We start from the raw sequence: 13,363 nt of genomic DNA, 5'->3' as shown, positions 1-13,363 counted from the left end.
GATCATGGAGTAATTACAAGAATATCTTGCTTGCGATCGGTTCTTCCTTCTATAAACTATAAAAAATTATGCTCCTTAGACTACATTTTTCTTTCTCATTATTCGACCGAGATGAGATGAGATGATGGACAGCAATTTTACAAAAGCACTGCAATGAACCTCCAAAATATTGCGACAATAATAACACACAAATCAAGATTTCAAATATCAGTTGAACTCCTCACAATATATTTTGGATAATATCTCAAAATCGATATCAGAGTGCGATTTTAAACATTGTAATCGATCATACAGCTCGAATGCCAGATGAAGAAACTGCAGCAGTGGAACGAACTTCTTTGCAAAGTTGGTGCCACCATAACTGCAACAACATCAACTACAGCGACGAGAACTTTGGAAATGATTACAAAGACCAGCTTGATTGACATATGAATGCAGGAGTTCTAGTTCCCCCTTCCATCACATATACTAGGCCAGGTTGCAACACAAAATTTCCACCAAGACAGAACATGAGAAACCCTTCCATATGAAGGGTCAACTGCTCATTACTCGTTCCTCTCAGTTTCACACCCCATCCTAGCTCACCAGAAGGGGTATTAGATAAAGAGAAACCCAACTTCGGTGAACCTGGGCTAGATTTCTGCACCTCCAACCAAAATCCTAATTTGTTACTACCGTCGACCTCCGAATCCAACATTATAGCGATCGACCCAGCAGCAGAGTTAGCTAAGTCGCCGTCTGCTGGTTCTGTCACGGCAATAGCATGAGATGCTTCGGCTCCTGTATGTTGTTTCAAATTGCTCAGTGGTATAGTAAGCGTACCAAGTTTGATAAACCCAGATGCAGGTTTTTGCCAGACACCAGAGAGATTTACTTTTACTCGTTCAAAAAGTTGGTAAGAAACTTGCCCAAATGTGGTCAAGCAACTGCTCTGCCCAGTGCCATCACGTTGCATTCCGATCCCAGAAACCAACTCGGCTAAAGAACCTGCTATCTTTGTTCCTTTAAGCACTATGCCAGCAGCACAACCATGATTCTGGTTAAACAAAGGTGGCCCAGATGGAATGAACCCATTAAGACACTGCTCCTGTGTGAAAATAAAACTCATGTATGTTAGCACTGATATATGTGAACTCTTTTAGATCAATCTAAACATTCCAGGACGTGTTGTTACCTGCATACTACTAGGACTGATGGTAAAGTCGTTGCATTCGACGCCTAAGGCTATCGTGGCTGAAGAAAATTTATTGATGTGTGCTGAGTACATCAATCTTTCTAGTGATAGAGGATGCTCTCGGCTGGTCACAAACTCTGCGACAAGATCATTTTTCTGCCCGACAACCTTCTCAAACATTAATCTTGAATGGATGCCCGTCTTGATTCCTGCTCGATGTAGAACACCACAGGACTGCCGGAAATCATTTTCTCCAAACAATAAAAATCCAACCACATTGATTATTCCCTTCATCTGTATGCTGACTTCGTGGAATGGCCTTTTTTTGCCAAGTTTAAAGGCAAGCAAGTGTTCGACATTATCCTGCCTCTCCATTAACTTCACTAATTCAGAATGTGCTTCTTGTCGTAAACTTTTCACTATTTCAACCTACAAAAGTAAACAAAATTAAACATAATAACAGCTGTCAGAGTGAGGAGTTTTAAATACATCCAAAGCGATGAATATCTAGACAAATAGCAAAAGTTAGAATATGCCAAAGACAATTAATTAGCACAGATGAGTAGACCCAATAAACACTTTTAACTTCTGAAATCTACAAGAAAAAAGATGTAAGACCTTTATGTGTATCAATTCAAGAAATCACTGACTTTCCTGCTTCACAGTTACAGAGATGCTCCAATGTGTAATTTCTTAGAGCTACTACTAAATAAAAAAAATAAAAAATAAAAAACTTCATGTATCAAGTAGATATATTAACTCACTCAAATAGAAAAAAGGGATCTGACTATAATGTCATTTGGTCTCTCTTTTTCAAACAATTAATATGGTTGATCCTTCTCACAAATGCCTGATCACCTCGGAACTAATGGATGCCTTCAACAGTTAGACCTGGCAATTTCTCCTACAATGAACGGGCAGTAGATTTATCTACACATGAAGAATCAAAAAATGAGAACAAAAGAGGAATGAAAAATGACTTCAGAAGACCAAGCAGCGATGCAGCTTCTCAATTTTCGTGGTGGGCTTGGGTGCAATGAAAAATGACTTCAGAAGACGATAAAAGAAAAGGGCATTTCCAACATTATTCGCTCAAGGCCAGGCCCGGTGCTTGATACACTGCAACGACCGAAGAGAGTAACCCTACCTTACAAGCAAAACAGCTCAAGATCGCAATGACACAACTGTACCGATGCGCCGCAAGATCGATCGACATAAAGCTACCAGATTAGCACAACTAAGCTTCCACAAATTCGACAACAATACCATGCATCGATCCAAAGAACGGGATTATTTGTTTGATGCGATGACAGGAAACCAACCAAAACCGAAGGAGAAGCAGTAAATTACAGGATTTTGCCTGAGCGAATTCGAGTGCCTGGTGAAAGCCGCCTTCCCGAACCGTTTGATCTTGTCTGCGACGAAAGACAAGGGTTCCATTTCGGCACCAACAAGCGGATCGAAACGGACAAAAGAGGAGGGCAAGTGTTTGTTCTTTTGTTTCCGCCTCAGAGGCAAAATGGCGGCATGTAGTGTGTTTGGGGTTGAAGCCCGTTCATCGTCTTTTCCTCTTTATTCTTTGGTTTCTTTGGCCTTTAATTCGTCTTTTCTTTTCTTTTCTTTTCTTTTCTTTTCTTTTCTTTTCTTTTATCTTTATTCTGCCGAATTTTGACAGCCTTGCTGCCAATGAACTCGGGGCAGTGTTCCTTTTCCATGTCTTGGACTTTGTGAACATTATTTGTCCCAATCCCCAAACTTCTTGTTCATTCATGAAAGAATGTGAAGAAAGAAAAAAAAAAAAAAAAAAAAGGTGTGAGTGGATTTTTTTATTTTATTTTAACCATTCTAATTTGAACATGGGGTGATTCTTATAAAAAGTCTCTTTTTTAAAATTTTTTTGTTAGACATCTCCTATTTTTATTTTTCATAGTCGGTGTCAATTTTTTTTAAATTTCATAAATATCTCTCACACCTTTGTCACATCGGTCGTTGGGTCCTCCCCATATAGGAAGAAGTAAGGGAGCACACTAGATTAGGGCAATTTAAGCATAATAAACATCACATACTAGATTAGTAACACCAGGCCCACATGAATGGTATAGAGGGTGTCATGGGCGATCTTGAGGGTGGTGTAGGAGGCAATTGAGGCAGAGGGTATACCAGTTAAAAAAATCGGGAGAGAAAAGGATGGCAAGAGTTCAGAGAATGCGAAAGTTAGGGGAATGAAGAGGGAGAGTATAATCACAAATCATTTTCTCTCTTAACATAAATTAATCACTATAAATAATATATATATATTTTTAAAATTATTTTTTTTTTTATTAGTGTACTATGGTTAAAGAAATAATTAAAATTAATTTCCTTAATCATATGGACAAGTTAGAAATTTTGTCAATCAATTCAATTATTAATTAATTTATTTCTTAATGAGTAATATAATTTTTGGAAAGTAAATATTTTATATTTTATTTTGTATGTGAACTATAATAAATGAATATTATATTTCTATATTTGTGTGTGAAAATAAAAAAAAATTAATTAAAAATAAAAATTAAATTATTTCTTGCCTTTCAAAGAAAGCTCATATTCTTTTATAGAAAGAAGGCTCTTCCTTCCTCATTTCACATGGAGCCTAATAGTGAGAGGATTGAAGAGAAGATTCTCCGAAGAGAATATCCCAACGAGAGGTAGGATCCTCTATTTTTTTCTAATTAACTTTAATTCATATTATAAAATACTTGATATTATTATTGTTATAATTTTATGATACATAATAATATTTTAATTTTAAAATTTTATGATTAATAAATAATGATAATTGATTTATGATATTAGTATAATTATATAACTTATAATTATATCTTAAGTTTAAGTGAATTTCAATATTGATTTGATTATTATAATTTTTATTTTTAGATTAACATAACAGTTCTAATTTATTTAATTATATATATCTGTATTTTAAGAATTATGTGTTAATTTTTATTATTTAATTACTTTTAAATTTAAGATCATGAATTTAAATTTAAATTTAAATTATTCTTTAATAATTTAAAATATTTAAATCTAATTTGAAAAGAGGAGTCTAATTTGGATTTGACTTGAGATAGGTTAATATAGTAGATCGAGTCGACCAAACCCCTATGATTATACGACTCAGCTCATGTGGCAATATAAAATCCAACATGTGTGGTCAAGCATGGTCCAACTCATATTATCATGTACAACCCAGTCTACTTAGACATGACCCAATATAGTTCAATTTCTCTCTTTTTATTGGTTTTGATTGAATTTGATAGGTTTGATTGATTAAAACTAATTTAGAATGATTCCATACCAACTTGATTAGTTCAAACTTATTAACATAATCAAAATTAATCAAATCTAAATTAGACCGGTGATTTCAAACTGGTTCTATAAGGATTTGAGATCGGTTTCGTTGGGTCATAATTGAATTGTGCTTGGTTCAAGTCAATTGGGCTATTCTAATTAGAGTTCTAACTGATGAAGGACCGTTTAGATATTAATATCTATGATTTGATGAACTTAAAAGTTTTATTTTGATGTATCATTTAAAAATAATTATTGATTTTTTAATTTTTTAGTTTATAATATTAATATGATTGTTATAATATAGTATATGTGACTATGCTATTAGTCAACGTTGGAAGTACAATATGGCAAATCATATATCAAATGATGCATGCATGAATGAATAGATGAATATAAATGAATAATCATGGTTATTTTATGTATCCATATTGAGAGCAGGTAGGACGATTCTATTCGGGATTAGTAGGTTGTCGGACATGATGATTCCTTCATCCATGGAGGAACATGTCTCAAGTTGGATGGATGAGGAATGCCACTTTATATGTTAATGAGAGTACAATATTGGTTACCTCAATTTGCTATTGAGAGGAATTCATCTCATGGAGTATGTTTTACCATCCATTTTTAGGAGAGTGTATCATTGGGTGTAACGTACGCCTTTATCATCTGATTATTCTGTATGTATTATATATAATTTATGCATGATTTTATTTATTATATAAAATTATTATTATTATTATTTTGATGTATGAGTTTTATAATGAATCGATATATTATTATTGTATATTATTTTAAAGATTTTTAAAATAATTTTTCAAATATTCCTACCAATATATGTGATTATTGATATATATTTATCTTATATTTATCTTGAAAGTAATTTACTAGTTTGCATTTGTATCACTTATGACTCTAGTAAGGAGATATGATTTCTGGTTAATAAAATATTTACTATTATAAAGATAAATATTTGAATATAAAAGTAAAAAATATATAATTTATGAATATAAAATAATATTTATTTATTTATAAATCTATGATATGATAAAGAGTTGACATTAAGGCGGATGAACTCTAAGTTTAGAAAAGCCCGAGTTAAGGAGAACAAAAGAGGTCGAGAGTTGGTCGAGGATGTCCTTCGACAAGGGGGTGAAGGGAATGAAGACCGCAACGATAGAAGGGAGAGTGAGCAACGATATCACAAGAGGAGAGACAGAAAAGGCCAATGGCGTGATTGCTATGAGGAAATAAAAACACCTTATAAAAAAAAATAAAAACAGGAGATATCTTTCGGGTAATTAATTTCCGGTCATCAAATGTTTTTACTAGCAAAGTTCTCCGTTAACAACTGTATTTTACTATGACGACTGTGGCACTCACCTCGTGATTTGTTACATGAATCGCAATTGATTTTATTTATGTAATTTATTTTTTAAAAATAATGTTCAACTTATATTTCGAGGGATAAATACAAACATCATTCATTTTTGAAGGGATTTATGTGTAATTTGTATTTTTTGTAAAATCATCAGGTAACGAATTTATAATCATTGAATTAATTAATATTCACTTCAGTTTCATTTGTTCGTTCTCATGGTAAATTAGTCTATTTTATTATCCTATTATATATATATATATATCTTATCCTATAATATATATATATATATATACACACACACCTGAAGAAGTGACATCGGATTCGATCGCTGTCTTGTCTACCCACCAAAGCAGGAGCATCCGAGGCTTCGCGGCGAGTGTTCGGCCCCTCGGCTCCATCACAGCCGCCCATCGTAAGAAAAAATCTCAGTGTATCACTTAAATTTGGGCCCAAAAAAAATTACTAATTCGGGATTTTCCCTCCACGAATGATTTTCGAAAAATCGAAATCCCCAATTTGTTCCCTCTCAAAATACAAGCGAAAAAAAGGAAAACAAGAATTAGTTTAGGAGCCGCGGTCTCCGCCGTCCGACGCGGACGAGAGACGCCGTCCGCGGGCCCTAACGGCGTGCCCTCAATGACGTGACCCAGACCAATGATCGATCGCCACGTCGGAGTCCACCCACCCGTGGGGCTAGGGTCCGTTAGGGTTCTGTTTCCGCTTTTTGCCCCTTATCGCTCCGCTTCGTTTCCCGAGTCGCGACTGTAGTCGAAAATGTTTGGCGCGAATCCGCGGGGAATTCGAACGAGGAGAATAAAAAGTTCCCGCGGCCCCCCATGGCTTTCTCCCATCCTCCCTCCCGACGCGAGCGGCTGGCTAGGGTTCGTTTCGTGGTTTGTTGCTTCGTTTGGGATATCTGGATTACAGGATTCGGATTCTGGCGCTTGTTTTCCGGTGCGGAGGTAAGCCGGTTCCTCGCTCGCCGTCCTTGTTATATATATCATCCGATGTTGTGATGTGCGAGTTTTACCGATGTCTTGGGTTGCAGGTGAAGACGGCCTGGAGGCGGATGGTAGAGCTATCTTGTAAGTCATGCTTCCATTGTTATTGCCGCATCATTTTTCATTCATCAGAGAAATGATTGACTGTTAGTCGGAATGCCATCGATTCAAACTGGTATTTTTTGACTGGAATGGATGAACGCTGTTGATTACGCTAACCAGCGGTAGCTAGTAGCGCTTGCTTGTTCGCAGTGTGTGGTCTTTGGGATGGGGATCGATGGGGTTTGTTCCAAGTGTAGTGAAAAAAAGGGGAGCATTAAAGAGTCTGGGAGTCGATCGGGAAATGGTTATTGTTTGCATTTTTGCAACATTGGCGAATTGTACGACAATGAAATGAGAGATTTGTACAAGGGAAGAGTAAAGATTGGCCACTTTTAGTTTGCTCACAGAATGTACTATACTAGTAAGGGACAAGCAAGGTAGACATCGATCGTGGTATGTATGCAGTGAGTTTTATTCTTAGTGACTGGTTTTTTGTTTTCAGTTGCCTCGATAGCTATGATCGGTTTATATGTTTCCAATTGGTTTGTGTGAAGATGAAACCAATATCAGTGAGTGATGTAGCTGTTTCTCTAACCATTCTAGATTTGGTGTCGTTTTAAAGAGAGACATGAATCATCAGATTCAACAAGTTTCAGAGTTTATTGTAGTTTATTTGATTTTATTAATTGTTGCAGATTTGCTTCCTTGATAGGGTTGCTCAACTTTATCCATATTAACAGCTTTCTTGGTGTATTTTGTGCTTTTACCTCAAATACTTGTAAGGCTTCTACATTGAGTATATTAGATCTCTTCATGGCTCATTCATGACCATTTTCTATATCTGTAGGGGGTTTAATCTACATTAGAAACACTGTTGCTTTATCCATCTTTCTTCCTCTTTTCTTTTATTCTATAAAAATGGTAAGAATCAAACTGCAAATGACTCTTAAAAACCTTGACAAAAACATTGCCTTTATGGATGCATATGAATTTACCAATTTTTCATTGCAGATACTTATCTTGTGTATCGAGAATTTAGTATTATCAAGAGTAGAAATGTGGCCTTCACCTTCTTATGTTTCTGTGTTATAGTAGTTCCTCATGTATCATGCTTTGTTGCATCAGGCTAAACCTACCTGTCTCTTAGTTCTCTGTTCGATAAAGTACCATATTTTTTTTTTTTTTTGTGGAATTATCGAGTGACCCATCTGACATGAAATTATGTATTTTTGGCTGAGTTAAATTGTAGCTCCAAGTTTAGAATGGTTGAAGGGATACTGAAGAAGCATAAGGATTTCTGATTTATTTGTGTATTCTATGAGTGTTGAATCTATGGCTTTCAAACAAAAGAAGCGAGTGAAGAACACAAAGAACAAGTACCTAAAACCTGGTGCGCTTGCTCAGATCCGATATAGCAGGAGCTCAAGCAAATCGTGCACGGATATTGGGAAGAAAAGGATCGTGTTGCAGTCAGAGAAGGCGGAGATTGATCTGCTTAATCGGGATGAGGTCATTCAGAGCGATTCACCGATCGTGTCTCCCATTAGGGTCAGCTCTCATCTCGCAATAGATGATGCTAAGCAGCAGAAGCTTCCTCTGACACCTAAAACACCACAGAGTGTAGATTGTGATAGTCAATCAAGACTCGAATCTCTTCCTATGGATATTCTGGTATGTAATTGTTTCTTCTCAGTAGTTGTATTTTACTGTACTGGAATATACTAACATGATTATTCTCGTTGGAAGGTCAAAATCCTCTGCCACCTGCATCATGATCAGCTACGAGCTGTTTTCCATGTTTCCCAGAGAATTCGAACAGCTGTAAGTGCTCTCTCGTGCTTGCTTCTTCTCCCCTTCCAACTGCATCCGTTAGCTGCAGCACCACTGATCAACCGATAGATGATTAGTATTTATGAAAAATCCAACTCTAAATCATGGCGGCTATGACATGGATAAAAAATTGATGTGATTGGAACCTGCATGGATTTTACCATATCTTTTTTCAATTGAGATGTTTGGTGCCTTGCATCTGATTCAACGATTACTCAAAATTGAATCTTGGGCTAGGTACTACTGGCCAGGCAATTGCATTTCAATTACACGACCCCAGACCGGTCCAGGCAAGAGATGCTCAACACCAAGACTCCGGTGCCGACCGAACATTGGCCTTTTGTGAGGTACATGACTCGATGGACACATTGCAGCTCGTCGTTCCTACTCATTTCATTCCTCCTCTTCTTCTCGGCTTACTACATCCTTGTGGATTTCCAGCAAGGCAGATGGAAAGAGGCCAACCCCGCACACACCGAAAGCTCCAAGACACGGCCCTCGTCCTCGCCTTCACCTGATGGATATGAGGCAGATCGCAGCTGTCCTGTTCCAGGAGTCGACACTCCGTCCGGGGCGAATCATGCCACCGGGTCTGCCGAGGCCAATCTTCAAGCCCGTAGCTTCCACTCGAGTTCTGTTCTACGAGGACGAGCTGTGTCAGGCAGTAGCCCAGAATAAGCTTCGCTGAGGTTTTCCCCTATATTTCTGCCTATCATATGTATATGCCTTTTGGTCGTTCATAATCTGTAGGTGAGGTAGGATTATGAGCAAAGAACAAGTTGGCTACAAGTGCATTAAAGAGGCATCTGGCTTCTTTGTATAGGTAGTTCTTCCTATATATATATATATATATATATATACACCATGTTTTGCTTGGATAAAGGCTGGGTTCTTTGTATAGATCTTCCTATATAAAGTGTTTTGTTTGCCTCTTCTACTTGTTCCCAGGATGTTCTAAACGGCTTATTTCCGTGCTTAATAAATAATGCATCTGTGGATATACCTGAAAGAGTTTTCTAAAGGATCAGCTTTGTAATGTTCTATTGAATGACTTATTTCCGTGCTTAATAAATAATGCATCTGTGGATATACTAGTCAAGTGTTGAATATTGTGGATATACCTGAAAGAAGCCTTTTAAAGGATCAGCTTTTAAATGTTCTATTGACTGAAAAAGGTCATCACCACCAGACATCTCGCATCAACATCTTCTCTTCAAATCCGCTCTTTTATAGTTTTCTTTTTCTTTTTTTGATTCAACCTGAGGCAAACATAACACTGATTTTAAACAAAGATGAAAAACGTTGTCGATTATTCCATTTGTGACAAATGAACTTCTATAAAGCGGTAGCTCACAAGCATTAACCTAGAAAAGGTATAAAGAAGGTACCTGTACTTCGACTACAGATGACAACTGCAACATATCCAACATGAATTTTTTGCTGCTTGTTTTTTGTCTGATCTGAACAATATTGCAAGAGCAGTTTTTCAATACTGCAACAACATATTTGGGCAGTGAATTGAAAGAAGATTCAAGAAACAATAAGCCAATAGAAACAAGTTTAGACCATATTAAACATCCATAAAAGATATCTGATGCCTAACTACACAAGCAAACTAAGACTGGAAGTTCATGATAATATCAGATGATTCAGTATCGATGACTTTTAGATCAAAATGCACTAGATCAACAGAAACAATGTAAATCAATTCAAAACATGCATTGGCCAATAACTTTGTACCAATCAGAGCCGTTGGTAAGTCACTTTGTATCGACCGGAGCTGTCTGTTATATTGACGTCAATTAGAACTCTGCCCAGCATACAACCTGTATATCACATCAGCCAATTGAATCTTGGACCTGTAGAAACCATCAACGAGGAAGAAAAAGAAAAGTCTGACGCAAAAGACAAGTCCCAGCTTTATAAAGTCACAGTTAGAGATCATGAACCCTTATCGAATATATTTCATAGTTACACAACCATGGTATATGCCTTTCAAATCATAAACATTATAGATACCTATATAAAGTTACAAATATAAAAAAAGTACCCTAAATCCATAAAAGATTCCATGAAAAAAATTCAATAACTAATGGCTCATTATAAGATTTCTAATGAAAAAAATCATGAACAAGAATCAACTAAATATGTTTGAAAAACACTTGCAGAAATATGCTTGATCTCAAGTTCAAATGAGTATTAATCAGTACTCGATTCGAGTGATTACCAGAATCAGTAAAAGAAAATTCCAAGGGCCAGATTCAGGTGACAACCAAATGGTAATCTGGTCAGACATAAAGGTTCTTAAGATACTAACAGGCCAGAGGTCAGAATGGACGAGTATAGCAACGATTTTATCTTCATCACCAGAAAAATATGCCAATATTAAACCAGAACATAAAATATAGGCACAGATCCCTTAAATATGATCATTACAAGTTGTGAACCAAATATTCACCTGAAATAGTAATCTATCTGCTTCAATAGATTAGCACGTTGCGGTTCAACAGCTGAAATAACCATTGCAAGGGGCACTGCCGGATGAGCAACAAAGGGCAGACCCCAGAAGGTGGCTGGCTGAGTGGCAACGTAAAAGATAGGATAAGGCATATCTGAAGGTAGATTAAGAACATTGTCATCATCGAATGAACCAAACCAGGAAGGCCATTGGATTCTCAGAAGGCTGCACCTGCCGGATGAGCAACAACGGGCAGACCCCAGAAGGTGGGTGGCTGCGTGGCAACATAAAAGATAGGATAAGGCATATCTGAAGGTAGATTAAGAACGTTGTCATCATCGTATGAACCAAACCAGGAAGGCCATTGGATTCTCATAAGGCTGCACCTGCGGAGGACCGAGGAATGACAGATGGTGCAGGCGGTCCAAGGTAGGGCCGGGCACCCTGTTACCGTAGTTGTTGTGTTGATCCCAACCCGGAACCATGGTCCCAATTGGTCGCGTTCTTGGTAGTTTGGTCTCGAGCCGAGAGCTCCGTGGCTGCCAGCTTTTTCGAGTTCGCCAGAGGCATAAGATACGACGTCTGTGGTGGTGAGGGCGACGCCACTCTACCATCGGGAGGTGCACCATTGTTACTATCCACGCTGCATCGTTCCAACGACGTCTGGCGTGAAGATACCACATTAATTACGGTTGAAGATGGATTCGAGTTTGGCTTTGGTGAAGAAAACGAAATCGTTAGCCCCCAAGTACAAAATAGAATCATAAATTAGAGTCACTTACATAGGTTTAAATCACTTCCATCTAAAACTCGTCGAATTCTTGACCAAAACCTGGGAAATCCGAAGAGGATGGCGTTCCATCGGAAAGGGGTTTCAGAGCATCGGAAGGGGATATTTAAGGGAGTCGGAAAGGACGAGCCAAGCGGCGGCTCTCCCATCACAGCTGCGCCCACCTCGATCGAGCCATTGGGCGGCCGCTTCCAACTACGACGGCGCCACGTCCTCCAGAGGCTGCATCCGATCGGATGGCTCCGGAAAGGGGATCAAAGTGGCCAGCGGCAGCGTAGAGGTGGGGTCGCGGCGGCAGAACCCTTAAGGTCGTTGAGGACGACGTGGTTAGCCCAAGGGTGGCGAGCTGCCCATTCGGAGCGCAGTGAACGGCAGGTCGAGGGATCGGCAGCGGGGGAGACAGCGGCCACGAAGGGAGAGGAGGGAGGGGACGGGTTAGGGATAGGGCTGCGAGTCGGGGAGCTTCGGTGATCGGATGGGGGCGAGAAGGGATTCGAATTGGGGGCAGGCGCTCGATAATTCGTAGTTATCTTCGTTCCAAACACACGCCGAAGAGTGAGCGCGAATGCTCTCTTTCCCGCTCCTCTTTCTCTCTCTAACATCGTACATCAACGAGGACCACAAAATAAATTTTCCATTATCATTTTTTACTAATATTTATTTTTAATTGACTACTATAAATAGATCAAATTGAGTAAAGTAAGTTGTTATTCTTTTTTCTTTCCTTCAGAGATTTTCTTAGAAAATATTCATATTTTAGGTATTTATCAAACGATGCCACCTTTTATTTTATTTTCCAAACAATACTTTAAATTTTAAAAAAAATCTAAAATACCCCTAAAATTTTTTTTTGTCAAATTTTTTTCTTATTTTTAAAATCAATTTTCAACCATTATAGTATTTTTCATAGAGCTCATTTAGAGTGTTATTCAATTACATTTATAGTGTTTTATCGATATGCTAAAAATACTGTAAATATTATTAAAAAAATATAAATGATGTCATATTATACTTTTTTTCATTATTATTGCTCATAGATCATTATAATATTAATTTTAAAATTTATAATTGATTTGATTGACGTAAAAAGTCTATTTAAATCAATGTTTGAATAAGATTAACAATCTATTTAGATCATTTATAATGTTTTCAAGTAGATTTTACAGTTTTTTTATTGTAGTGATCAAAACATTATAACTGACAAAAAAAATTGAGAGATAATTTAAATATTTCTTAATTAGAGGTACTGTTTAAAAAAATAGTAAAATGAAATTTATCGATTGAGAAAAATGAATCTTTTCTAAAACAAATCATCCTTCTCAATGTTTAAATTTTTTTATTTACCATTTCTGGAATA

At 37.2% G+C, this 13,363-nt stretch overlaps 2 protein-coding genes and 1 long non-coding RNA gene across 10 annotated transcripts; 1 reads left to right on the top strand and 2 right to left on the bottom strand.

Moving 5' to 3' along the window:
• Positions 1-254: 254 nt before the first annotated feature.
• Positions 255-3,117, bottom strand: LOC135587549 (uncharacterized). The gene is made up of 3 exons (XM_065079101.1): positions 2,525-3,117; positions 1,175-1,603; positions 255-1,087 (listed from the first exon to the last, which is right to left on the bottom strand). The coding sequence occupies exons 1-3, from the start codon at positions 2,612-2,614 to the stop codon at positions 404-406; spliced, it is 1,203 nt and encodes a 400-aa protein (XP_064935173.1). The 5' UTR covers positions 2,615-3,117; the 3' UTR covers positions 255-403.
• Positions 3,118-6,663: 3,546 nt separating this feature from the next.
• LOC135587547 (F-box protein At4g35930-like) lies at positions 6,664-9,446 on the top strand. 2 transcript variants are annotated; one of them, XM_065079093.1, is made up of 6 exons: positions 6,666-6,847; positions 6,934-6,970; positions 8,178-8,599; positions 8,675-8,749; positions 8,996-9,105; positions 9,200-9,446. In XM_065079093.1, exons 3-6 carry the CDS (start codon positions 8,246-8,248, stop codon positions 9,444-9,446), a joined length of 786 nt encoding a protein of 261 aa, XP_064935165.1. In that variant the 5' UTR covers positions 6,666-6,847; positions 6,934-6,970; positions 8,178-8,245. The 2 variants fall into 2 exon arrangements, with proteins under 2 accessions (XP_064935164.1, XP_064935165.1); XM_065079092.1 differs by having other exon boundaries at positions 6,664-6,847; positions 8,996-9,436.
• On the bottom strand, positions 8,392-12,518 carry LOC135587548 (uncharacterized). 7 transcript variants are annotated; one of them, XR_010475901.1, is made up of 8 exons: positions 11,999-12,518; positions 11,217-11,879; positions 10,499-10,584; positions 10,147-10,250; positions 9,880-10,017; positions 8,920-9,502; positions 8,655-8,812; positions 8,392-8,531 (listed from the first exon to the last, which is right to left on the bottom strand). It is a non-coding gene; the product is annotated as an uncharacterized LOC135587548 (long non-coding RNA). The 7 variants fall into 7 exon arrangements; XR_010475902.1 differs by having other exon boundaries at positions 10,147-10,218; XR_010475904.1 differs by having other exon boundaries at positions 10,147-10,584; positions 11,217-11,490; positions 11,603-11,879.
• Between the last annotated feature and the right edge of the window lie 845 nt (positions 12,519-13,363).

Source organism: Musa acuminata, chromosome BXJ1-8, assembly GCF_036884655.1.
Source record: "Musa acuminata AAA Group cultivar baxijiao chromosome BXJ1-8, Cavendish_Baxijiao_AAA, whole genome shotgun sequence".
Classification (NCBI taxonomy): Eukaryota; Viridiplantae; Streptophyta; class Magnoliopsida; order Zingiberales; family Musaceae; genus Musa; species Musa acuminata.
Note: the sequence above shows the minus strand (reverse complement) of the source record. Positions and strands in the feature narration are given on the sequence as shown.

Coding starts and splice junctions, on each gene's coding strand:
- LOC135587549 (XM_065079101.1), bottom strand. CDS start 2,614: ATGGAACCCTTGTCTTTCGTCGCAGACAAGATCAAACGGTTCGGGAAG. Junction 1,604..2,524: donor ATTCGCTCAGGCAAAATCCT/GTAATTTACTGC, acceptor TTACTTTTGTAG/GTTGAAATAGTGAAAAGTTT. Junction 1,088..1,174: donor TCAGTCCTAGTAGTATGCAG/GTAACAACACGT, acceptor ATTTTCACACAG/GAGCAGTGTCTTAATGGGTT.
- LOC135587547 (XM_065079092.1), top strand. CDS start 8,246: ATGAGTGTTGAATCTATGGCTTTCAAACAAAAGAAGCGAGTGAAGAAC. Junction 8,600..8,674: donor CTCTTCCTATGGATATTCTG/GTATGTAATTGT, acceptor TCTCGTTGGAAG/GTCAAAATCCTCTGCCACCT. Junction 8,750..8,995: donor CCCAGAGAATTCGAACAGCT/GTAAGTGCTCTC, acceptor ATCTTGGGCTAG/GTACTACTGGCCAGGCAATT.